General features: G+C 37.8%; 1 protein-coding gene across 2 annotated transcripts in view; it reads left to right on the forward strand.

Moving 5' to 3' along the window:
- The first annotated feature begins 263 nt into the window (after nt 1-263).
- NKAP (NFKB activating protein) overlaps nt 264-27,607 on the forward strand; it is a 35,369-nt gene continuing 8,025 nt past the window's right edge. The window contains exons 1-7 of one of the 2 annotated variants that reach the window (XM_053699295.1): nt 264-651; nt 1,914-1,994; nt 2,075-2,151; nt 8,272-8,370; nt 21,305-21,350; nt 23,956-24,071; nt 27,050-27,128. In XM_053699295.1, the coding sequence (XP_053555270.1) occupies nt 407-651; nt 1,914-1,994; nt 2,075-2,151; nt 8,272-8,370; nt 21,305-21,350; nt 23,956-24,071; nt 27,050-27,128 (743 nt within the window). In that variant the 5' untranslated portion in view covers nt 264-406. The remainder of the gene's footprint in view (nt 652-1,913; nt 1,995-2,074; nt 2,152-8,271; nt 8,371-21,304; nt 21,351-23,955; nt 24,072-27,049; nt 27,129-27,607) is intronic. The other variant, XM_053699296.1, reaches the window with a different exon arrangement.

Raw genomic sequence — 27,607 nt, forward strand, 5'->3', positions numbered from 1 at the left:
AAGTAAATTCTGAACGAAAATGTTAGGTTTCATGTCCCTTCAAGAAGCAGTAACTGCTTCTTTTCTTCTCCGTCACCTAGAGATCAATCGCCCTGACACACGCTCGTTCAGGGTGATTGAAAGAGCAGCTCTGACTCTAGATCAATTGGTAGCAGGTGCCATGTTAAAACAGTGAAATAAAATATCACGCACAACAAGTAGCGATTACTTCCGGCGGAAACTGTCATTGCCACGTGATCTCAACAGTCACGTGGCATCACAAACCCTCTAGCCTGATGGGAACTAGCCGCTGCCAATTTCCATCTCAGCTGTTTCCTGTGAACATTGCAGTTACGTTCCTGTTGCGACGTTACTAGTCCTTTCACTGGATGGGTTCTAGTCTCTACCCTACTCCAAAATAAACCGTATGGCTCCGGTTCACCGTTCCAAGAGCCGCAGCCCGGCGAAGAGGCGCTACAGCAGCAATGAGCGGTCTCCAGATAAAAGATCGCGTAGATCTAGATCAAGGGAGCGGGGAGCTTCAAGTGGCCGCCACCGTAGCCGCTCCAGAGAGCCCTCAGTTCGGCCTTACCATGGCAAACAGTGGGGAGATTATTATGAGAAAGGAAAAGAGGAGATCCTGAGGCAGAGACAAGAGGCTTTTATTGCCAGGTGCGGTGTGCTGGAGGAATATTCGCTGTTTAACCCCAGTGATGGCAAAGTATAGATTTGTGTGGCTGTTAGAGGGTTCATTAAAAGTAATAATATACTTCAGGCATGTAGGGTGTATGGGAAATTTAAGCGACGCTGTCCTAATAACATTAAACCCTTAAGGGGATTCCAAAATGTAATTTTCTTTCCAAGAATTTCTAAATATATTGCCTGTTTTGATTGAAGGTTCCTACACTTATCGGTGCTGCATCATTGGTATTTAAAATTATAGTAGTGTCATTACAAGGGTTGGACAAGTATCTAAAACCTAAGAGTCAGTTAACTTCTTGGAGTCAGTGTGAACCTTTAGGGAGCAATTTAGAGGACATTTTTGGAAATTATGTATTTATTTTATGGAAAGTGTGCAAGACAAATGCAGTAATGGTCGAGTGGTAGCAGCAGGAAGTAGAGTTGCCTGCTGCCCTCCTGAAAAATACTAGACAGCCTGTAGGTCACATGGCCCAATGCTCTACCTTAGACTCTATCCATGATCCCATTATATGTATTGTTTCACAGTTGAGCAATGATTTTATCCTTTATCTGCCAGTATCATAGCAATCAATAATTTTACCTCTCAGACTAACAGTTACACACACAACATAGTGGATTGACCCTCCCATGACTATTAGTAACACACACACAGCAACTATTGTACCCCAGTGGCTACAAGAAGCACACAAAGAGCAGTGTTTTTACACTCCCATGCCAGTTACACATAAGACTGATATTTGTTTTGTTACCCTTCTTGGCTGCTAGTAACACAGTAATGCACTTGCACAATCACATTTTTCTGGGCTATGTTTGTAATTCATAGAGGCATACAAGGCCTTTAAAATGTAGGTGCCAGTCAGAGGACTTAAACAAAAAAAACATTTGTGACATTATTGTTGCAAACCTTGACTGGACGCCTGCTATAATACGGAACTGTCCGGATAAACACTGGACACCCGGCAACCCTAGGCAGAAGGGATGCAGAGAGCACACAAAATGAAGGGTACTGCTGTCAGCCCTTCACCTTGTCCTTCCAATGGGCAGGGCACTTTTCCTGGCACCAAGTAGCATTCTGTAGGTGCAGTGCTGCTGGTGCCAAGGTAAGTAAAGCCTTGATAGAATATTTTTAAAAAAAAGTTAGACCAAAGTAGAATTTTATGAGCCCTGGCACTTGGGATATATTGCCACCTGATAAATGCTTTCCTTGATGTCACTTTTCTATCCCATTTTAGACGTCTAAAAGAGCGAGAGCGGATTGGTGAACTTGGAGCTCCAGAAGTTTGGGGTCTGTCACCTAAAGTTGCTGAACCTGAGTAAGTTTATATGAGCTGTATGGTCATGACTATATATACAATGACAAGTCTCATTCAGTATAATATCTCTCTCTTTGCAGTTCTGATGAACATACTCCTGTAGAAGATGATGAAAAAAACAAAAAATCTAGCAGTTCGCAATCTTCTTCATCAGAAGGTAAACATTATGCGAATGTTCTTTGAAAATTGCATGGTTTAAAAGAAAGATTTAGTTTACTATACACAGTGACATTGTCAGTGTCATTCTACTAATATAATTCTTCCCATCGCTAGAATGCAGATCAGAAACAGTTGCAATTCTTTAGCACTGTCACATGTACTAATGTAGTCTTTTGCTTCTTGCTCCATGTCACTTACACCTTTATCACTTGCCTGTTCAATATTTGTCCATTTGCTGCTTTTCTCTCTTTGCTTATTTTTTCTCTCCTCTTTTACTTTCTATTTGCTTTTCTGTTGTTACCTAAATGGTCTTGAAACTTAAAGTGACAGTAAAGTCATAATTAGACATAAGTGATTTAGACAGGGCATACCATGTTAAACAACTTTCCAATTGACTTCTATTATTTAATTTGCTTCCTTCTCCTGTCATCATTGGCTCACCCATGTGTTCAGTTAGAAACCAATAGTGGATTGCTGCTCCTTCAACAAATAATACTAAGAGAATGAAGCAAATTTGATATTGGAAGTAAACTGGAAAGTTAGGATTTTTTCGGGGGGGGGGGGGGGTTCATGTCCCTTTAAATTAAAACATTCGTGAGTAAAAATGTACAAAGTTATCCTATACTATATTTTCACTTTCAAGCTTGGCTAATCACAACCATCCTAAAAAGGTAACAAGCTATCAAGTCACTGCTAAAGCAAAAGGTTTTTTTATCTCATTTTTTGTTCAAGCGCTCTCTTCAGCATTTGACATAGTATATAATAACAAACTCTTCTTTCTTTTGGCATCCAGGACTTTCTTCTTTACTATCTAACCAATGATACAGTGTCTCCTTTAATGGAACATCCTGTGATCCTTTGCCACTCTCTGTGGAGGCATAACAAGGCTCAGTCTTGGCTCACATGCTTTTCTCCATCTATACATCTTTCCTTATCACACCTTCCTTTTGTCTGCAATTTTCTCATAGAAATCTTCACAATACTTAGAGCTGAACATAAAAAAAGAACTTTCTGTGTATGCTCCATTTCTCAGCTGGTTCCAAACCTGAATTTCACTTGTAGTAGAATCTAATCGCCTCTTCTACCCAGGTCAGCTGTCTCGGAGTCACAATTGACTCAGCGCTCTCATTCATTCCCCATATCCAAGTAGTCATCAAAACCTGCCATTTGTATCTGTGCAATATCTCCAGAATATATCCAACAGATTATGGAAAAGACTCTTCATGAGAAGTGGCAATTTCAAATGCCGTATTTGTTTCTCTAAAAACTCAATAGCCCTTCAAAATACGCAAGACTGTCAGTTGCCATCACAGTAACTGTAATGCTAAATGGCTCAGATTGAGAGAGGGTAATCTGATAGTTATTAGCACTTTTGCTTAAAGGGAGAGTGAAGTCCAAAAAATAAATTTCATGATTCAAATATGGCATGTAATTTTTAACAACTTTGCAATTTACTTTTATCACCAATTTTGCTTTGTTTTCTTGGTATTTGTTGAAAGCTAAACCTAGGAGGTTCATATGCTAATTTCTTAGACCTTGAAGGCCGTCTCTAATCTAAATGCATTTTGACAGTTTTTCACCACTAGAGGGCGTTAGTTCATGTGTTTGATATAGATAACATTGAGCTCATGAACGTGAATTTACCCAGGAGTGAGCACTGATTGGCTAAAATGCAAGTCTTTCAAAAGAACTGAAATAAGAGGGCAGTCTGGAGAGGCTTAGATACAAGGTAATTAGAGGTTAAACGTGTGTTACTATAACTGTGTTGGTTATGCAAAACTGGGGAATGGGTCATTAAAAGTGAATGTAAATTTAACAGGACAGCCTCACGGCATTGTATAGACTTATAAAAATGAGCATGAGTTTGTCATGACATTTTTGAAATGTATTTATTTTCTTAAATTTTTACTGCTCTGCCGATAAGCGCAGCTCTCCCCCCTGCCATTTTGTCTAATTGATTGACAGATGACAATCTTAAACCAACCAATTTTTGTTTTCCCCGGGCCTTGACGTTTATGCAAAGGGGCTGAATGCTCCGGGGGGAAACAAGAATTTGTTGTTTTAACCCCTTAACGACCGAGGACGTGCAGGGTACGTCCTCAAAAAAAAGGCAGTTAACGCCTGAGGACGTACCCTGCACGTCCTCGGTGTGGAAAGCAGCTGGAAGCGATCCTGCTCGCTTCCAGCTGCTTTCCGGTTATTGCAGTGATGCCTCGATATGGAGGCATCCTGCAATAACCTTAAATGGCCATCCGATGCAGAGAGAGCCACTCTGTGGCCCTCTCTGCACCGGACATCGATGGCCGGTATCGTTGGTGGGTGGGAGCGGACTTGGGAGGCGGGTGGGCGGCCATCAATGCGCCGTGTAATGTGCAGGGGGGCGGGGGCGGGAGCGACGGGGGCGCGCATGTGAGCGCGCGCGTGCACGGGGGGCGGCGGGCGGGCGCGTGCACGGGACGGGAGCGGGAGGGAACCGCTGCACTACAGAAAAAAAATCTGAAAATAGCTATAATAAATAAGAAAAGAAAAATGTTTCTAAGTGATCTGCAACTGGTGGGAGGTTGGGGGGGGGGGGACAGCTACACTACAGAAAAGGGGATTTTTAAAAAAAAAGATTCCTTTTTTTTACTAAACTGGGTACTGGCAGACAGCTGCCAGTACCCAAGATGGCGCCCGCTAAGGCAGAGGGGGAGGGTTAGAGAGCTGTTTGGTGTGGGATCAGTGAGGTTGGGGGCTAAGGGGGATACTACAAAGCAGCATATGTAAATATGCTAAAAAAACCACAAATATACCTTTTATTTTAGTACTGGCAGAGTTTCTGCCAGTACTTAAGATGGCGGGGACAATTGTGAGGTGGGGGAGGGAAGAGAGCTGTTTGGGAGGGATCAGGGGGTCTGATGTTTCAGGTGGGAGGCTGAGCTCTACACTAAAGCTAAAATTAACCCTGCAAGCTCCCTACAAGCTACATAATTAACCCCTTCACTGCTAGCCATAATACACGTGTGATGTGCATCGGCATTTAGTGGCCTTCTAATTAACAAAAAGCAACGCCAAAGCCATATATGTCTGCTATTTCTGAACAAAGGGGATCCCAGAGAAGCATTTACAACCATTTGTGCCATAATTGAACAAGCTGTTTGTAAATGATTTCAGTGAGAAACCTAAAATTGTGAAAAATTTAACGTTTTTTTTAATTTGATCGCATCTGGCGGTGAAATGGTGGCATGAAATATACCAAAATGGGCCTAGATCAATACTTTGGGTTGTCTACTACACTACACTAAAGCTAAAATTAACCCTAGAAGCTCCCTACATGCTCCCTAATTAACCCCTTCACTGCGGGGCATAATACACATGTGGTGCGCAGTGGCATTTAGCGCCCTTCTAATTACCAAAAAGCAACAACAAAAGCCATACATGTCTGCTATTTCTGAACAAAGGGGATCCCAGAGAAGAATTTACAACCATTTATGCCATAATTGCACAAGTTGTTTGTAAATAATTTCAGTGAGAAACCTAAAGTTTGTGAACAAAATTGTGAAAAAGTGAACAATTTTTTTTATTTGATTGCATTTGGCAGTGAAATGGTGGCATGAAATATACCAAAATGGGCCTAGATCAATACTTTGGGATGTCTTCTAAAAAAAAAAAAATATATACATGTCAAGGAATATTCAGGGATTCCTGAAAGATATCAGTGTTCCAATGTAACTAGCGCTAATTTTGAAAAAAAGGGGTTTGGAAATAGCAAAGTGCTACTTGTACTTATGGCCCTATAACTTGCAAAAAAAGCAAAGAACATGTAAACATTGGGTATTTCTTAACTCAGGACAAAATTTAGAAACTATTTAGCATGGTTGTTTTTTGGTGGTTGTAGATGTGTAACAGATTTTGGGGGTCAAAGTTAGAAAAAGTGTGTTTTTTTCCATTTTTTCCTCATATTATATAATTTTTTTTATAGTAAATTATAAGATATGATGAAAATAATGGTATCTTTAGAAAGTCCACTTAATGGCGAGAAAAACGGTATATAATATGTGTGGGTACAGTAAATGAGTAAGAGGAGAATTACAGCTAAACACAAACACTGCAGAAATGTAAAAGTAGCCTTGGTCCCAAACGGACAGAAAATGGAAAAGTGCTGCGGTCATTAAGGGGTTAAAGGGACACTGAACCCAAATTTTTTTCTTTCGTTATTCAGATAGAGCATGACATTTTAAACAACTTTCTAATTTACTCCTATTATCAAATATTTTCATTCTCTTGGTATCTTTATTTGAAATGCAAGCATGTAAGTTTAGATCCCGGCCCATTTTTGGTGAACAACCTGGGTTGTTTTTGCTGATTGGTAGATAAATTCATCCACCAATAAAAAAGTGCTGTCCAGAGTTCTGAAAAAAAAAAAAAGCTTAGATGCCTTTTTCAAATAAAGATAGCAAGAGAACGAAGAAATTGATACTAGGAGTAAATTAGAAAGTTGCTTAAAATGGCATGCTCTATCTGAATTACGAAATAAAAAATTTGGGTTCAGTGTCCCTTTTAAGTATGGCGGGTGGGAGAGCTGTGCTTATCGGCGGAGCAGTAAAAATGTAAGAAAATAAATTTTCAAAAATGTCATGAATTAAACTCATGCTAATTTTTATTTCTATACAATGCAGTGAGGCTGTCCTGTTAACTTTACATTCACTTTAGGGTTTATCTATCTTTTAAAACAACAACAATAATTCTGGTGTTGCACGTTTATGCCTCTGTTATTGCTTCAAACAATGTGTTCAGCTAGCTCCCAGTAGTGCATTAGTATTACCTTATCAGTGAATGCTTATAGGCTCAGCATAAATACAAGCTAGATCCTTCTGTTTTGTGTATATTGGTTTAGTTCTTTATGCAGCATTCATCACTTTGACCTCCCTTTCACTCTCTAAATTGCTTATGAACAAAAAGTTACAGAAGGAAGGTAATCGAATACCTCATAAAGAATCTTTGTTGTTGCATGCAAAATAGGGAAAATGCAATTTGTGGTGTAATTTAATCTGTGTATATGTCTGTAGCATGATGCTAACCAGGTCATTAGACTGTTTATATGAAAGTGGGGACTGTGGTCTTTTTAATTGTGATTCTTATTCCTCTCTCTATGAATAGGGGAGGTGGGATTTAGTTGCAATCTACTGAACTTTTATTGAGAAAATATTCAGTGCAAAATTAAAGAAAGGGAAAATAAACAACGTAAGATTGTAATACAAAATATTTAATTATGTGTAGTAAAACAACTTTGCAATATACTTGGATTATTTATTTTGGCCTGTTTTTATATTGGAAAATCGTGGATTTTCCAGTTCTGAAAGACTAAGTTAAAGGCTTCGCCTAACCTTGTGCATATCTCTGCCTAATTTGCTGTTTATCTCATCATGAAATGCACACTACAGTCTTCTCAAAGCTAACCCTGCGACTGTCTGTCCCAGATTGGCCAAAGCTGAGGTTATTTTATGATAAACTGCAAAACAATTTCGTTTTTTTGTTTACAAATCGAGCAGGCAAGGCAAGCCACTGTCAGTTTACATGTCCGCTATGGATCCCATCAAATAATGCAACTGGTAGGCGGAGTTTAGCTTTTAATAAACAATTGAAATAAAGTCTTTATTTTTAAGATGTTTGCACTTGGCAGATATTTTTGTTGTCTTGCTATAGAAGAATATGTCTTGTAATTAGGTGATTACTGTACATGTGACATGAGTCCTTTTCTGTATCTTAAAGGGACACTGAACCCAAGTTTTTTTTTTTTTTTGTTTCAGACCTCTGGACAGCACTTTTTCATTGGTGGATGAATTTATCCACCAATCAGCAAGAACAACCCAGGTTGTTCACCAAAAATGGGCCGGCATCTAAACTTACATTATTGCATTAAAATAAAGATACCAAGAGAATGAAGAAAAATTGATAATAGGAGTAAAATAGAAAGTTGCTTAAAATGTCATGCTCTATCTGAATCACAAAAGAAGAAATTTGGGTTCAGTGTCCCTTTAAGGGTCCATTTGACAGCTGCTACTCTAAAGCAGTACATACATATTGTACATGACATTCCAGTTAGCTCTTGCAATACTAGTTTCCTGTTTCTTTGCAGACAAAAGAAGTAAAAAAAAGAAAAAGAAGAAAAAGGCATCAAAGAAGAAGCGCAGAAAGCACTCAGAAGACAGCGAGAGTGCTTCAGAATCTGATAGCGGTAAGAATATATTGCAGCTTATGTTAAACAGGGTATTAACATTTTTAGTAGTTACTGGTGCCTCACAAAGGTGGTCCTCTCTGCATCGGCCAGCGATGGTGCCGATCGTTGGTGGGTGGGAGCCATAGCAGGGAGGCGGGTGGGCGGCGGCCCATCGCTGGTCCACTTCCTATCAGGCCGGATGATGGCACTGGTAGCGGGGGGCGGGAGCACGCACAGGTGGGCTTGTGGGACTGGGGACTCTACACTACAGATAAGTGTAAGGGAGAAGAATAAATGTTTGGAAAGGGATCTTGGAGGGGGGGTAGGGTATTGAGGGGTGCAGCTACACTACAGAAAATTTGGGAAACTTTTTTTTTTTTTTTTTTTTTTTTTTTACAAACTGGGCACTGCCAATATATATATATATATATATATATATCTCTATCTCTATCTCTATCTCTATCATCTCTATCTCTATCATCTCTATCTCTATCTCTATCATCTCTATCTCTATCTCTATCTCTATCATCTCTATCTCTATCTCTATCATCTCTATCTCTATCTCTATCATCTCTATCTCTATCATCTCTATCTCTATCTCTATCATCTCTATCTCTATCTCTATCATCTCTATCTCTATCTCTATCATCTCTATCTCTATCTCTATCTCTATCATCTCTATCTCTATCTCTATCTCTATCATCTCTATCATCTCTATCTCTATCATCTCTATCTCTATCATCTCTATCTCTATCATCTCTATCTCTATCTCTATCATCTCTATCTCTATCATCTCTATCTCTATCTCTATCATCTCTATCTCTATCATCTCTATCTCTATCATCTCTATCTCTATCTCTATCATCTCTATCTCTATCATCTCTATCTCTATCATCTCTATCTCTATCATCTCTATCTCTATCATCTCTATCTCTATCTCTATCATCTCTATCTCTATCTCTATCATCTCTATCTCTATCTCTATCATCTCTATCTCTATCATCTCTATCTCTATCATCTCCATCTCTATCTCTATCATCTCTATCTCTATCATCTCTATCTCTATCATCTCTATCTCTATCATCTCTATCTCTATCTCTATCATCTCTCTCTATCATCTCCATCTCTATCATCTCTATCTCTATCTCTATCATCTCTATCATCTCTATCATCTCTATCTCTATCATCTCTATCATCTCTATCATCTCTATCTCTATCTCTATCATCTCTATCTCTATCTCTATCATCTCTATCTCTATCATCTCTATCTCTATCATCTCTATCTCTATCATCTCTATCTCTATCTCTATCATCTCTATCTCTATCATCTCTATCTCTATCTCTATCATCTCTATCTCTATCATCTCTATCTCTATCTCTATCATCTCTATCTCTATCTCTATCATCTCTATCATCTCTATCTCTATCATCTCTATCTCTATCATCTCTATCTCTATCTCTATCTCTATCATCTCTATCATCTCTATCTCTATCTCTATCATCTCTATCATCTCTATCTCTATCATCTCTATCTCTATCATCTCTATCTCTATCATCTCTATCTCTATCATCTCTATCTCTATCATCTCTATCTCTATCATCTCTATCTCTATCATCTCTATCTCTATCATCTCTATCTCTATCATCTCTATCTCTATCATCTCTATCTCTATCATCTCTATCTCTATCATCTCTATCTCTATCATCTCTATCTCTATCATCTCTATCTCTATCATCTCTATCTCTATCATCTCTATCATCTCTATCTCTATCATCTCTATCTCTATCATCTCTATCTCTATCTCTATCATCTCTATCTCTATCATCTCTATCTCTATCATCTCTATCTCTATCATCTCTATCTCTATCATCTCTATCTCTATCATCTCTATCTCTATCATCTCTATCTCTATCATCTCTATCTCTATCATCTCTATCTCTATCATCTCTATCTCTATCTCTATCATCTCTATCTCTATCATCTCTATCTCTATCATCTCTATCTCTATCATCTCTATCTCTATCATCTCTATCTCTATCTCTATCATCTCTATCTCTATCATCTCTATCTCTATCTCTATCATCTCTATCTCTATCATCTCTATCTCTATCATCTCTATCTCTATCTCTATCTCTATCGCTGGTCCACTTCCTATCAGGCCGGATGATGGCACTGGTAGCGGGGGGCGGGAGCACGCACAGGTGGGCTTGTGGGACTGGGGACTCTACACTACAGATAAGTGTAAGGGAGAAGAATAAATGTTTGGAAAGGGATCTTGGAGGGGGGGGTAGGGTATTGAGGGGTGCAGCTACACTACAGAAAATTTGGGAAACTTTTTTTTTTTTTTTTTTTTTTTTTTTTTTTTACAAACTGGGCACTGCCAATATATATATATATATCTATCTCTATCTCTATCTCTATCTCTATCTCTATCTCTATCATCTCTATCTCTATCATCTCTATCTCTATCATCTCTATCTCTATTATCTCTATCATCTCTATCTCTATCATCTCTATCTCTATTATCTCTATCATCTCTATCTCTATCTCTATCATCTCTATCTCTATCTCTATCATCTCTATCTCTATCATCTCTATCTCTATCTCTATCATCTCTATCTCTATCATCTCTATCTCTATCATCTCTATCTCTATCATCTCTATCTCTATCATCTCTATCTCTATCATCTCTATCTCTATCTCTATCATCTCTATCTCTATCATCTCTATCTCTATCTCTATCATCTCTATCTCTATCATCTCTATCTCTATCATCTCTATCTCTATCATCTCTATCTCTATCATCTCTATCTCTATCATCTCTATCTCTATCATCTCTATCTCTATCATCTCTATCTCTATCATCTCTATCTCTATCATCTCTATCATCTCTATCTCTATCTCTATCTCTATCATCTCTATCTCTATCATCTCTATCTCTATCTCTATCATCTCTATCTCTATCTCTATCATCTCTATCTCTATCATCTCTATCTCTATCTCTATCATCTCTATCTCTATCATCTCTATCTCTATCATCTCTATCTCTATCTCTATCATCTCTATCTCTATCATCTCTATCTCTATCATCTCTATCTCTATCTCTATCATCTCTATCTCTATCATCTCTATCTCTATCATCTCTATCTCTATCATCTCTATCTCTATCTCTATCTCTATCATCTCTATCTCTATCATCTCTATCTCTATCTCTATCATCTCTATCTCTATCATCTCTATCTCTATCTCTATCATCTCTATCTCTATCTCTATCATCTCTATCTCTATCATCTCTATCTCTATCTCTATCATCTCTATCTCTATCTCTATCATCTCTATCTCTATCTCTATCATCTCTATCTCTATCATCTCTATCTCTATCATCTCTATCTCTATCATCTCTATCTCTATCATCTCTATCTCTATCATCTCTATCTCTATCATCTCTATCTCTATCATCTCTATCTCTATCATCTCTATCTCTATCATCTCTATCTCTATCTCTATCATCTCTATCTCTATCATCTCTATCTCTATCATCTCTATCTCTATCATCTCTATCTCTATCATCTCTATCTCTATCATCTCTATCTCTATCATCTCTATCTCTATCTCTATCATCTCTATCTCTATCATCTCTATCTCTATCTCTATCATCTCTATCTCTATCATCTCTATCTCTATCATCTCTATCTCTATCTCTATCTCTATCGCTGGTCCACTTCCTATCAGGCCGGATGATGGCACTGGTAGCGGGGGGCGGGAGCACGCACAGGTGGGCTTGTGGGACTGGGGACTCTACACTACAGATAAGTGTAAGGGAGAAGAATAAATGTTTGGAAAGGGATCTTGGAGGGGGGGTAGGGTATTGAGGGGTGCAGCTACACTACAGAAAATTTGGGAAACTTTTTTTTTTTTTTTTTTACAAACTGGGCACTGCCAATATATATATATCTCTATCTCTATCTCTATCTCTATCTCTATCTCTATCTCTATCTCTATCTCTATCTCTATCTCTATCTCTATCTCTATCTCTATCTCTATCTCTATCTCTATCTCTATCTCTATCTCTATCTCTATCTCTATCTCTATCTCTATCATCTCTATCTCTATCATCTCTATCTCTATCATCTCTATCTCTATCATCTCTATCTCTATCATCTCTATCTCTATCATCTCTATCTCTATCATCTCTATCTCTATCATCTCTATCTCTATCATCTCTATCTCTATCATCTCTATCTCTATCATCTCTATCTCTATCATCTCTATCTCTATCATCTCTATCTCTATCATCTCTATCTCTATCATCTCTATCTCTATCATCTCTATCTCTATCATCTCTATCTCTATCATCTCTATCTCTATCATCTCTATCTCTATCATCTCTATCATCTCTATCTCTATCATCTCTATCATCTCTATCTCTATCATCTCTATCATCTCTATCTCTATCATCTCTATCATCTCTATCTCTATCATCTCTATCATCTCTATCTCTATCATCTCTATCATCTCTATCTCTATCATCTCTATCATCTCTATCTCTATCATCTCTATCTCTATCATCTCTATCTCTATCTCTATCATCTCTATCTCTATCATCTCTATCTCTATCTCTATCATCTCTATCTCTATCATCTCTATCTCTATCTCTATCATCTCTATCTCTATCATCTCTATCTCTATCATCTCTATCTCTATCATCTCTATCTCTATCATCTCTATCATCTCTATCTCTATCATCTCTATCATCTCTATCTCTATCATCTCTATCATCTCTATCTCTATCATCTCTATCATCTCTATCTCTATCATCTCTATCATCTCTATCTCTATCATCTCTATCTCTATCTCTATCATCTCTATCTCTATCTCTATCATCTCTATCTCTATCATCTCTATCATCTCTATCTCTATCATCTCTATCATCTCTATCTCTATCATCTCTATCATCTCTATCTCTATCATCTCTATCTCTATCATCTCTATCTCTATCATCTCTATCTCTATCATCTCTATCTCTATCATCTCTATCTCTATCATCTCTATCTCTATCATCTCTATCATCTCTATCTCTATCATCTCTATCATCTCTATCTCTATCATCTCTATCATCTCTATCTCTATCATCTCTATCATCTCTATCTCTATCATCTCTATCATCTCTATCTCTATCATCTCTATCATCTCTATCTCTATCATCTCTATCTCTATCTCTATCATCTCTATCTCTATCATCTCTATCATCTCTATCTCTATCATCTCTATCATCTCTATCTCTATCATCTCTATCATCTCTATCTCTATCATCTCTATCTCTATCATCTCTATCTCTATCATCTCTATCATCTCTATCTCTATCATCTCTATCATCTCTATCTCTATCATCTCTATCATCTCTATCTCTATCTCTATCATCTCTATCTTCTCTATCTCTATCTCTATCATCTCTATCTTCTCTATCTCTATCTCTATCATCTCTATCTCTATCATCTCTATCTCTATCTCTATCATCTCTATCTCTATCTCTATCATCTCTATCTCTATCTCTCTTTTTAGTACCGGCAGACTTGTATGCCAGTACTTAAGATGGCAGTGACAATTGTGAGGTGGGGGAGGGAAGAGAGCTGTTTGAGGGGGGGGGGGGTCAGGGGTGGGATGTTTCAGGTTGATCTAAACACTAAAGCTAAAATTAACCCTACAAGCTACCTAATTAACCCCTTAACTGCTGGGCATAATAAAAATGTGGTGTGCAGCGGCATTTAGCAGCCTTCTAATTACCAAAACGCAATTCCAAAGCCATATATGTCTATTTCTGAGTATAGGGGATCCCAGAGAAGCATTTACAACCATTTGTGCCATGATTGCACTAACTGTTTGTAAATAATTTCAGTGAGAAACCTAAAGTTTGGGAAAAAGTGAACGATTTTTTTTTATTTGATCGCATTTGGTGGTGAAATGGTGGCAAGAAATATACCAAAATGGGCCTAGAGCAATACTTTGGGTTGTCTACTAAAAATATATATCCCAAGAGAGGAAACAGAGCTACGAAATACCAATAAAAGAGTATAATGTTATCAATCTTTCCTCAATTACTTTGACACATACACAATTGAAAGTACTAAGTCTGGGTTTAAATTTTGCCCCCTCTTGCTCATTTGACCTTTTCAGGACCATGCTGGATGTAAACAGACTAATCAGAAATCTCACCCTTAGAAAACATTTTCAGGGGAGTAATGAGAGGAGGGCTGAGGACCCTGAGAACATAACATCATTGCAGCATGGCCCTGAAAATTCACAGCTCTTGGATTTTTCAGAAACTTGTGATCTGATCACACTACAAAACTTGGCCTGTGTAGGGGAAAATGATAATCCCACACATACGATTAAGAATTTTAATGGTTTCAAGAATAAATCAACATTCTATCCCATACAGTCTAGGGGCCCCATCCTGGAAACTTTCTACAACAGGATAGAACAAGATCTCACACAGCTGTCACATATGACGGATGGAGGTGAGCACAAAGCAAATTTGTCCCACAAAGAGAAACAAGCTCTACTAGAGTTACAGAAAAACAAAAACCTTATCATCCGCTCAGCGGATAAAGGGGGGTCAGTGGTAGTCCAGGACAGAAGTGCTTACATTAGTGAAGCAGAGCGACAACTTAATGATACTAACAATTATGTAAGACTATCAAGGGATCCCACCGTTCCTTTTCAAAAGGAACTACGATCACTTTTGGATGATGGTCTGGAGGATGGGCACCTGAATCTAAACACACATGATTTTCTTTTTGTAAAGAATCCTGTTGTGCCCATCTTCCACCATCTTCCAAAGGTGCATAAGAGCTTGACGGATGTTCAGGGACGGCCCATTGTGAGCGGCATAGGGTCCCTCCTTGAGCATCTGTCACAATGGCTTGATGCAATCCTCTATCCGTTTGTGGTCCGCTTACAGAGCCACATAAGAGATACGAAAGATTTATTAAATCTTATGGAAGACTTCAATTGGGAAAGCCAGTTTAAGTGGCTGACAATTGATGTCACGGCTCTGTACTCTTCCATTCCACATGAAGAAGGAATAAAAGCTATAACCTTCTTTCTAGAGGAATCTTCCTATTTTGATGAAACATTCATCAGGTATATTCTGAGAGTCACTAACTTTCTCCTCAAGCATAATTATTTTAGGTTTAATGAGGACTTTTTTCTCCAGAGGTGTGGGACAGCAATGGGGGCCAAATTTGCGCCCTCATATGCCAACCTTTTTATGGGTTGGTGGGAGCTGTCCCACATCTATGGAGAAGAAAATGATCACCAATTATGTATCGCCTTCTATAGGCGATACATAGATGATCTCTTGCTTGTCTGGCAGGGTACAGACAATGAAATGTCTGACTTTATGACCAAACTGAATAACAACAGCATAGGTCTCAGATTTACTCATGAGACCAATACTAGTCAGATACATTTTCTAGACCTTACCCTAACAGTTGCTGAAAATGAAAGAGTCAGAACTAGTACTTATCGGAAACCGATTACAAGAAACACTTTGCTTCATGCAAAGAGTTGCCATCCTAAGCAAGTTCCACTTGCAGTGGCTAAAGGTGAACTTATCAGAACAAAAAGAAACTGTACAGATGAGAGCACTTATCAGGCACAAAGCAGAGATCTGGAGAAGAGACTCTTGAAAAGGGGCTATGCCAAATATACTGTCAAGCAAGCGAAGTCACAGGTAGATAGACTGGATAGGAAGGCACTCTTACAGGGATCATTAAGATCCTCCAATCCATCCACTCAGGAAGGAAAGGTCACATTTGTAACCGATTATAGCACAGATTATAAGAACATCTGTGGTATAATCAACAAACACTTCCATCTACTCAAAGCTGACGACAGACTTGTAGATAGTGTGGATAGGGGCCTCAGATGCTCTTATCGGAAAAGCAAGACCATAGGTAACTATTTGGCACCCTCTGAATTACCCAGAATAACAGCCACAGAAGAAAGCTCTTGGCTGAGGCATAGGGGGATGTACAGATGTGGCAGGGCCAGATGTAAACCGTGTGACAAAGCCACTATCTCGAATGAATTTCGCTCAGAAGTCACAGGTGAAGTGTTCAAAATAACCTCCTGCCTAAACTGTACATCCTCCTATGTCATATACGTTCTGTCCTGTGTGGAATGTAAGCTGCAATATGTAGGACTCACCTCAACTGAGGTTAATGTCCGAATACGTAACCATTTGTCCACCATCAAAATGGGAGAGGCAACTACCCCCTTGGTCAGACATTTTAAAGATTCACACAACAAAAGCAGTACCACTCTGAGATGGCAAGCCATTGAAAAAATCAAAACCCCTTTAAGAGGTGGAGACAGGAATTTAATTTTGGGAAAAAGAGAGATGTATTGGATCTTTAACCCCTTAACGACTGAGGACGTGCAGGGTACGTCCTCAGAAAAAAGGCAGTTAATGCCTGAGAACGTACCCTGCACGTCCTCAGTGTGGAAAGCAGCTGGAAGCGATCCTGCTCGCTTCCAGCTGCTTTCCGGTTATTGCAGTGATGCCTCGATATGGAGGCATCCTGCAATAACCTTTTTAAGTAATCCGGTGCAGAGAGAGCCACTCTGTGGCCCTCTCTGCACCGGAGATCGGTGGCTACCTGAGTTGGTGGGTGGGAGCCGGACCGGGAGGCGGGTGGCGGCCATCGATGGCCCTGTGGAAGTGAAGGGGGGCGGGATCGTGGGCGGGGGTGGCTGGGGGCGCGCACGGGCGCGCGCGCGTGCACGGGAGGGTGGGGGCGGGCGCGTGCACGGGGAGGGAGCGGGTGGGAACCGCTACACTGCAGAAAATGTTCAAATAAAAAAGATTAAGTAAATCGAAAAATAAAATAATCAGCAAAGTGGTGGGGGTTTGTCTGTGGGTGGGGGGGGGGGGGGGGAAGCTACACTACAGAAAAAAAAAAACAAAGAGAAAAAAAAACACTTTTTATTGTAAACTGGGTACTGGCAGACAGCTGCCAGTACCCAAGATGGCCCCCAATAAGGCAGAGGGGAGGGTTAGAGAGCAGTTTTGGGGGGGATCAGGGAGGTTGGGGGCTAAGGGGGGGATCCTACACAGTAGCATATGTAAATATGCTAAAAAAAAAATTCATTTTTTTTTTAAAACCCTTTTATTTTAGTACTGGCAGACTTTCTGCCAGTACTTAAGATGGCGGGGACAATTGTGGGGTGGGGGAGGGAAGGGAGCTGTTTGGGAGGGATCAGGGGGTGGGATGTGTCAGATGGGAGGCTGATCTCTACACTAAAGCTAAAATTAACCCTGCAAGCTCACTACAAACTCCCTAATTAACCCTTTCACTGCTAGCCATAATACACGTGTGAGGCGCAACAGGATTTAGTGGCCTTCTAATTACCAGAAAGCAACGCCAAAGTCATATATGTCTGCTATTTCTGAACAAAGGGGATCCCAGACAAGCATTTACAACCATTTGTGCCATAATTGTACAAGCTGTTTGTAAATGATTTCAGTGAGAAACCTAAAATTGTGAAAAATTTTACGTTTTTTTTAATTTGATCGCATTTGGCGGTGAAATGGTGGCATGAAATATACCAAAATGTGCCTAGATCAATACTTGGGGTTGTCTACTACACTACACTAAAGCTAAAATTAACCCTACAAGCTCCCTAAAAGCTCCCTAATTAACCCCTTAACTGCTGGGCATGATACACTTGTGGTGCGCAGTGGCATTTAGCGGCCTTCTAATTACCAAAAAGCAACGCCAAAGCCATATATGTGTGCTATTTCTGAACAAAGGGGATCCCAGAGAAGAATTTACAACCATTTATGCCATAATTGCACAAGTTGTTTGTAAATAATTTCAGTGAGAAACCTAAAGTTTGTGAAAAAATTTGTGAAAAAGTGAACAATTTTTTGTATTTGATCGCATTTGGCGGTGAAATGGTGGCATGAAATATACCAAAATTGGCCTAGATCAATACTTTGGGATGTCTACTAAAAAAAAATATATAAATGTCAAGGGATATTCAGGTATTCCTGAAAGATATCAGTGTTCTAATGTGACTAGCGCTAATTTTGGAAAAAAATGGTTTGGAAATAGCAAAGTGCTACTTGTATTTATGGCCCTATAACTTGCAAAAAAAGCAAAGAACATGTAAACATTGGGTATTTCTAAACTCAGGACAAAATTTAGAAACTATTTAGCATGGGTGTTTTTTGGTGGTTTTAGATATGTAACAGATTTTGGGGGTCAAAGTTAGAAAAAGTGTGTTTTTTTTCCATTTTTCCTCATATTTTATCATTTTTTTTATAGTAAATTATAAGATATGATGAAAATAATGGTATCTTTAGAAAGTCCATTTAATGGCGAGAAAAACGGTATATAATATGTGTGGGTACAGTAAATGAGTAAGAAGAAAATTACAGCTAAACACAAACACCGCAAAAATGTAAAAATAGCCTTGGTCCCAAACGGACAGAAAATGGAAAAGTGCTCTGGTCACTAAGGGGTTAAACTCCAAACAAGAGTGCCAAGGGGTCTTAACTCCGAATATGATCTAATTAACTATTGGCAATAACAATAAACAGCATTGTAGAATAATATATATATTCACATAATATTACTAAGCAACCACTAAGTACCACAGATTTATAGATCTCGAAAATTCCCATAATATACTATTGAGTAAAAGCTTTGATTGTTAGACAGAGCACTTAGACAAATGGGTAATACATACACTCTCACGTACCTCAGCAGTAAACAGAAGAAAACAATAGAGAAGAAAAAGAAGTGTCTCTGTTATGCACTTACATAAGGATATTGATTAGTAAGCATAATGTACAATAAGTCACCAGTCCAGTGAAACTTATCAGAGGTCTTCAAAGTAGATATTTAAAAACTACAATAAGAACTTTATTCACTATAGGTACGATTCTCAATCAGTTAGTGTTATGATTTAGGTACATAGTTAATGCATAGAACATGGGTGCTGCGCTAAACAGAGGGTTTAAATACAACGCAAAGTAGTATACATAATTTATTTTAAACACCTTAATGATGGTCATACAGTGCATTAGGTCCCAAATCTCAAATAACTTTTCATAGTTTTCCATATCCACACGTATATACAAACACAAGAATGTAACTCTTCAACAAAAGTTAGTAGTTGGTCAGTAGCATAAAATAATCAGGCAGGGAATAGGTTAACACAGCACTTTAGTTCTAACATTGTAAATGTGCAATTATGTTTTAACCAATTAGAATTAACTTTGTCTTTTAAATGGTTAGCACTGATGCACTCAATCAAGCTATGATTACGGCACACAGCCGAAACATGTCAGCTTGAGTACACAGTGCTCAATGTTTCTTTGCTGTAGGACCCCTCCAGGGACTTTTTAATGGAGAACAAATAAAGTTGTTTTTAACCTACTTATCTGACCTACGGATCGAATTCTTTCTTCACCTTTTTGTGTATATATATACACACACATGTGAAGGGTTATTCACGGATTCCTGACAGATATCATTGTTACAATGTAACTATCGCTAATTTTGAGAGAAAAATGGTTTGGAAATAGCAAAGTGCTACTTGTACCTATTGCCCTATAACTTGCAAAGAACATGTAAACAGTGAGTATTTCTAAACTCAGGACAAAATTTAGAAACTATTTAGCATGGGTGGTTTTTTTTGGTGGTTGTAGATGTGTAACAGATTTTGTTGGTCAAAGTTAGACAAATTGTGTGTGTGTGTTTTAAAAAAATCATATTTTATATATTTTTATATAGTAAGTTATATGATGAAAATAATGGTATGTTTAGAAAGTCCATTTAATGATGAGAAAAACTGTATATAATGTGTGGGTACAGTAAAAGAGTGAGAGGAAAATTACAGCTAAACGCAAACGCCGCTGAAATTTAAAATTTCCCTGGTCCTTAACGGTAAGAAAATTGAAAAATGGTCTGGTCACTAAGGGGTTAAAGGGACAGTCTAGTCAAAATTTAAACTTTCATGATTCAGATAGGCATGTAATTTTAGACAACTTTCCAATTTACTTTTATCATCAATTTTGCTTTGTTCCCAAATTTCTTAGCCCTTGAAGGCCGCCTCCTTATCTGAATGCATTTTGATGTTTTTTTAGTTCATGTGTGCCATATAGATAACTTTGTGCTCATGCCCCGTGGAGTTACCTAGGAGTCAGCACTGATTGACAAAAATGCAAGTCTTTCAAAAGAACTGAAATAAGGGGGCAGGCTGCATAGGCTTAGATACAAGGTAATCACAGAGGTAAAAAGTGTATTAACCCCTTAAGGGCACAGCTTCAATTGTTTCAATGGTTCCATGACGGAATAATTTCACCATTGGTCATTAAGGATTTACTATAACTGTGTTGGTTATGCAAAACTAGGGAACGGGTAGTAAAGGGATTGTCTATCTTTCTAACCATAAAAATTATGGAGTAGTCTATCCCTTTAAGAACCAGCAATGTACCCTGTATGTTTCTAGTCTAATTTTTAATAGAGCGATCTTGCTGTGAGACTGCGCTATTTCTGGTCGTCAACGGGAAGGAGAGAGAAGGTATAATTGCATGGTAAATGCCGCTCACAGTGGAGTCTACGCTTTTATACCCAAGAAAACCCTTAACAACCAGAGACATACAGGGTACGTCATGGTAATTTAAATAATTTGTTTTACCACTGCTAAAAACAATCCCCTGTGTTTGGAAATGTATCCTAAAATAATTTTACATTATCGAGGATTGTCTAATTTGTGGAAATTGTTGCACCACTTCTCACTTCTTGCATAAATTGCATTTCTCAAAATACCAGGTGACGTGGAGAGAAAATTGTTTTAATACTCTAATTCTTTTTTCCTCCCTTTCTTGATTTTTTTTTTTTCGTCTTATTTTTTCCGTTTCTTTTGTTTTTGAAGAAGAAGATAGAAAGAAATCAAAGAAAAAGAAGAAAAAGCAGAAAAGGTGAGCAGTGTATTGTGATACTTACACTTTTAAAGGGAAAAAAAAAGTAAACACTTTGAAAATGTAATATAAAATGCTTAGTTATGTTTTGTAAAATAACGTCGCAATATATTTTCATTATTTAAAGGGACACTGAACCCAAATTTTTTTCTTTCATGATTCAGATAGAGCATGCATTTTTAAGCAGCTTTCTAATTTGCTCCTATTATCAAATTTCTTCATTCTTTTGATATCTTTCTTTGAAAAGCAAGAATGTAAGTTTAGATGCCGGCCTATTTTTGGTGAACAACCTGGGTTGTTCTTGCTGATTGGTGGATAAATTCACCCACCAATAAAAAAATAAAAAAAAAAGTGCTGTCCAGGATTCTTAACCAAAAATTGGCTGGCTCATTAGCTTAGATGTCTCCTTTTTCAAATAAAGATAGCAAGAGAATGAAGAAAAATTGTTAGTAGGAGTAAATTAGAAAGTTGCTTAAAATTGCATGCTCTATCTGAGTCACGGAAAAAAATTGGGTTCAGTGTCCCTTTAAGTCTGAATACTGTGGATTTTGCAGTCCTAAAAACTGGAAGAGCACACAGCAGACTTCACAAGTCTAACCCTGCCACAATACTCAAATTAATTTATTAAATTATTCATATAGCCTGCAGTAATGATAAAATAAGTGAGCCAATAATATGATCAATACAAAGAGCAATTTAGAGATGGCCTCAGGCTTTGTCAGCAAGGAAAGTAAAATAACTAATCATCTTTCCTAATTTTTATGAATAATTTTATTTCTTACAGGGTAAGATACTTTATACTGTGTTTTTATTTAGATATACCTGTATCCCTGCTCTTTTATGTGTGTGTAATGTGTGTGTGTGTATGTATATGTGTGTGTATATATGTATGTATATATGTATGTATATGTGTGTGTATATATGTATGTATGTATGTGTGTGTGTATATATATATATATATATATACAGGGAGTGCAGAATTATTAGGCAAATGAGTATTTTGACCACATCATCCTCTTTATGCATGTTGTCTTACTCCAAGCTGTATAGGCTCGAAAGCCTACTACCAATTAAGCATATTAGGTGATGTGCATCTCTGTAATGAGAAGGGGTGTGGTCTAATGACATTAACACCCTATATCAGGTGTGCATAATTATTAGGCAACTTCCTTTCCTTTGGCAAAATGGGTCAAAAGAAGGACTTGACAGGCTCAGAAAAGTCAAAAATAGTGAGATATCTTGCAGAGGGATGCAGCACTCTTAAAATTGCAAAGCTTCTGAAGCGTGATCATCGAACAATCAAACGTTTCATTCAAAATAGTCAACAGGGTCCCAAGAAGCGTGTGGAAAAACCAAGGCGCAAAGTAACTGCCCATGAACTGAGAAAAGTCAAGCGTGCAGCTGCCTAGATGCCACTTGCCACCAGTTTGGCCATATTTCAGAGCTGCAACATCACTGGAGTGCCCAAAAGCACAAGGTGTGCAATACTCAGAGACATGGCCAAGGTAAGAAAGGCTGAAAGACGACCACCACTGAACAAGACACACAAGCTGAAACGTCAAGACTGGGCCAAGAAATATCTCAAGACTGATTTTTCTAAGTTTTTATGGACTGATGAAATGAGAGTGAGTCTTGATGGGCCAGATGGATGGGCCCGTGGCTGGATTGGTAAAGGGCAGAGAGCTCCAGTCCGACTCAGACGCCAGCAAGGTGGAGGTGGAGTACTGGTTTGGGCTGGTATCATCAAAGATGAGCTTGTGGGGCCTTTTCGGGTTGAGGATGGAGTCAAGCTCAACTCCCAGTCCTACTGCCAGTTTCTGGAAGACACCTTCTTCAAGCAGTGGTACAGGAAGAAGTCTGCATCCTTCAAGAAAAACATGATTTTCATGCAGGACAATGCTCCATCACACGCGTCCAAGTACTCCACAGCGTGGCTGGCAAGAAAGGGTATAAAAGAAGAAAATCTAATGACATGGCCTCCTTGTTCACCTGATCTGAACCCCATTGAGAACCTGTGGTCCATCATCAAATGTGAGATTTACAAGGAGGGAAAACAGTACACCTCTCTGAACAGTGTCTGGGAGGCTGTGGTTGCTGCTGCACGCAATGTTGATGGTGAACAGATCAAAACACTGACAGAATCCATGGATGGCAGGCTTTTGAGTGTCCTTGCAAAGAAAGGTGGCTATATTGGTCACTGATTTGTTTTTGTTTTGTTTTTGAATGTCAGAAATGTATATTTGTGAATGTTGAGATGTTATATTGGTTTCACTGGTAAAAATAAATAATTGAAATGGGTATATATTTGTTTTTTGTTAAGTTGCCTAATAATTATGCACAGTAATAGTCACCTGCACACACAGATATCCCCCTAAAATAGCTATAACTAAAAACAAACTAAAAACTACTTCCAAAACTATTCAGCTTTGATATTAATGAGTTTTTTGGGTTCATTGAGAACATGGTTGTTGTTCAATAATAAAATTAATCCTCAAAAATACAACTTGCCTAATAATTCTGCACTCCCTGTATGTATGTATGTATGTATGTATATGTATATATATATATATATATATATTATACCAATGTACATTTTAAATTACAGGAAGAAGTCAAAGAAAAAGAAGAGTAAGAAAAGCAGAAAAGAAAGCAGCGATTCCAGCAGTGAAGACTCTGATGATGAACAAATGCAAGAAGAGGACAGCTGGGTCGAGAGAACAAGTATGTGTTAGATTTGTACATGGGGTCGTCTTCACAAGCACAGGAAGTGTTAGATTTGTACATGGGGTCGTCTTCACAAGCACAGGAAGTGTTAGATTTGTACATGGGGTCGTCTTCACAAGCACAGGAAGTGTTAGATTTGTACATGGGGTCGTCTTCACAAGCACAGGAAGTGTTAGATTTGTACATGGGGTCGTCTTCACAAGCACAGGAAGTGTTAGATTTGTACATGGGGTCGTCTTCACAAGCACAGGAAGTGTTAGATTTGTACATGGGGTCGTCTTCACAAGCACAGGAAGTGTTAGATTTGTACATGGGGTCGTCTTCACAAGCACAGGAAGTGTTAGATTTGTACATGGGGTCGTCTTCACAAGCACAGGAAGTGTTAGATTTGTACATGGGATTGTATCTTGATGAGCACAGGAAGTGTTAGATTTGTATAAGGGTCTCTTGACAAGGACTAATCTAGATTATTTGAGCATATGGGTAATGTTAGAAATGGTAATTAAAAGGATATTATACTGTCGTTTTGAGTGTAAATTGTTTACAAATAGCTGCTTTTACCTTTTTTATTGTGCTTTATGAAGTAGCTACTTAAGCCTGTGGTATTTCCACATATATTGAAACTTTCAGTAATTGAGTAATGGTTATAGAAAAACTATGTAAACAATTTCTCATAGTTCTCTTTATGTATTGGTCAAACTTGGAAACAAAATAGGACTTTTTGTATTTATAATTAGACAGATAAGATAACTGGTCTCCATACAAGCTCGGCCCATTTTATTTGGTTGTGGGTTAATTTATCAGAAACAGCTATTTCATATACACAATGTAATCTAAACAATCCCATACACTTTAAAGGGTCTAGTCAAAAATAAATTTACATGATTCAGATAGGGCATGTCATTTTAAACCAATTTACTGTTATCATCAATTTTGTTTTGTTCTCTTGGTATTCTGTGTTGAAAGCTAAACCTAGGTAGTCTCATATGCTACTTTCTTAGCCCTTGAATGCCACCTCCTTATCTGAATGCATTTTGAAATTTTTTCACAACTAGAGGGCATTAGTTCATGTGTGCCATAAAGATAACATTGTGCTCACGCCCGTGGAGTTACCTAGGAGTCAGCGCTGATTGGCTAAAATGTTAAAAGAACTAAAATAAGGGGGCAGTCTGCAGAGGCTTAGATACAAGGTAATCACAGAGGTAAAAAGTATATTAATATAACCGTGTTGGTTATTTAAAACTGTGAAATGGGTAATAAATGGATTTTCCAACACTGCAGACTTCACAAGCTTAAAGGAATATGAAACCCAAATATTTTCTTTTGGGATTGCGACAGAGCATACAATCTTAATTTTTTTTTCTCCCAATTTACCTAATTTCCATGATACTCTGTTTAATATAAACCTATGTAGGCATCTGGAGCACTACATGGCAGGAAATAGTGCTGCCATCTAGTGATCTTGCAAATTGATAACATTCTTGTAAAATTTCTGCCATATAGTTCTCCAGAAAAGGTCCGGCTCCTAAGCTTACATTTCTGCTTTTCAACAAAGGATGCCAGGAGAATGAAGACAATTTGATAATAGAAGTAAATTACAGCATGTCATTTTAAACCACTTATCAGCTGAACTTTCATGATTGGTTTCCTATCCCGTTTTAAACCTGCTTCATTTCTGCCTATAACTGGCCTTAGCTGTGGTGATCAGATAAGGAAGTGCAAGGTTTTCTGAACAAATGATAGTGACAAACATGGTCTACTCCTGTAACAAGTCTGGATTGGTTCCACCAGATAAGGCAAATCGTGGGTCGAGTTTAGCTATAAACAATTGGTGTTAATGCATTAAAAATAAATCACACTCACATAGTATGTTAATGTAATTGCAAGACAGAAAATCTTGGAATTATAAAGGGTTTCTGCCCCTTTAGCTTACTTAACTAAATTTTCTCGAGTGTTGCCATCTTTCTGCGTGATTGGCCAAGAACTATTAAATTCACTCCCTATCAGTGAAAAACTGGCTATTAGCGATTTTATATCCTATAGCCGATCACACTCCCTATAAAAGCTACACTCTTATAGTATAGAAGCTTTTAAAATACGATGCCTCAAAACATGGCAGAAAAGAGGAACAGTGAAATTGTATTACTTTTACACCACTGACTTTACATTTCTCATTTAAATGTTACCTAATAAAATATAGGTCAGGGTAAAATTTACTTTGCTTTTTTTAAAAAAAATAAAAAAATAAATAAATTCTAATTTAGACACAATTATACTTTTTACAACACTTGTGCACATATGGTTTCAGTGAGATTTCATTAGAAAACAGTTTAAAGGGACAGTCAAGTCCAAAAAAACGTTCATGTTTCAAATAGGGCATGTGATTTTAAACAACTTTCCAATTTACTTTTTATCACCAATTTTGCTTTAATCTTGGTATTCTTAGTTGAAAGCTAAACCTAGGAAGGCTCATATGATCATTTCTAAACCTTTGAAGGCCGCCTCTGATCACATGCTTTATTTGCTTTTCACAACAGGGGAGAACTAGGTCATGTAAACCATATAGATAACATTGTGATCACACCCATGGATTGATGCAGACACTGCACTAATTGGCTAAAATGAAAGTCAATAGATAATAAATAAAATGTCATGTGATCAGGGGGCTGTCAGAAGAGGCTTAGATACAAGTTAATCACAGAGGTAAAAAGTATATTAATATAACAGTGTTGGTTATGCAAAACTGGGGAATGGGTAATAAAGGGATTATCTATCTTTTAAAACAATAAAAATTCTGGTGTTGACTGTCCCTTCAACTTCCAGAATAATGACAACAAAAAAGGTTTGGTAAACCTCTAGTTTCTTCTTTTAAAGCTGCAATCCATAGTCTGTTGTGGAAAGAAATATAAAAGTAAAGTTAGTGGATTGATTCATTGTAATATTCTGACAGTGACATATTTTTATTTTTTTTACAGAAATTAATACAGATGATGCAGATTTTGTGGGACCAGAACCCCCTATTACACATCTCTCACAAGATGATAAACCTTTAAAGTAAGAATCTTGTTTTGGCGTCTATAAAATTGCCCTGTATATTGTCTTTGCATCTGTATTGTGTTATGCCCATATTGCTGACAGATATATGTGGTGGGGGGTAGAGAATATGTAAATTATAGCAATGAAAGGCCTTTGTAGCAGCTAGTTAGGTCTGAATGAAGGTTTGCAATAAATCAACTCATTAAACGATGTAGAGAATCTAGAACAGGCCTTGTTTGCTTATAATCATTGCTGCAATTTCCATGGATCCCATAACCAAAACGAATGCAAATGTAAAAACCAACAAGTTTAAGACACCATTGCCCATACTCTTTTAAACTGTAATATGTTCTTCCTCTTCGCAGCTGTATTGTAGAGTGCATAATTCTGTTTCATATAAATATATACTCTTCCCTTTTCTTTTTTTTGTCACACCTGTTCTAAAAATAATATATTAAGGCGGAAAATCAGTCTGGTTTATACTAATGTTATAAGGT

Source organism: Bombina bombina, chromosome 1, assembly GCF_027579735.1.
Source record: "Bombina bombina isolate aBomBom1 chromosome 1, aBomBom1.pri, whole genome shotgun sequence".
Lineage (NCBI taxonomy): Eukaryota > Metazoa > Chordata > Amphibia > Anura > Bombinatoridae > Bombina > Bombina bombina.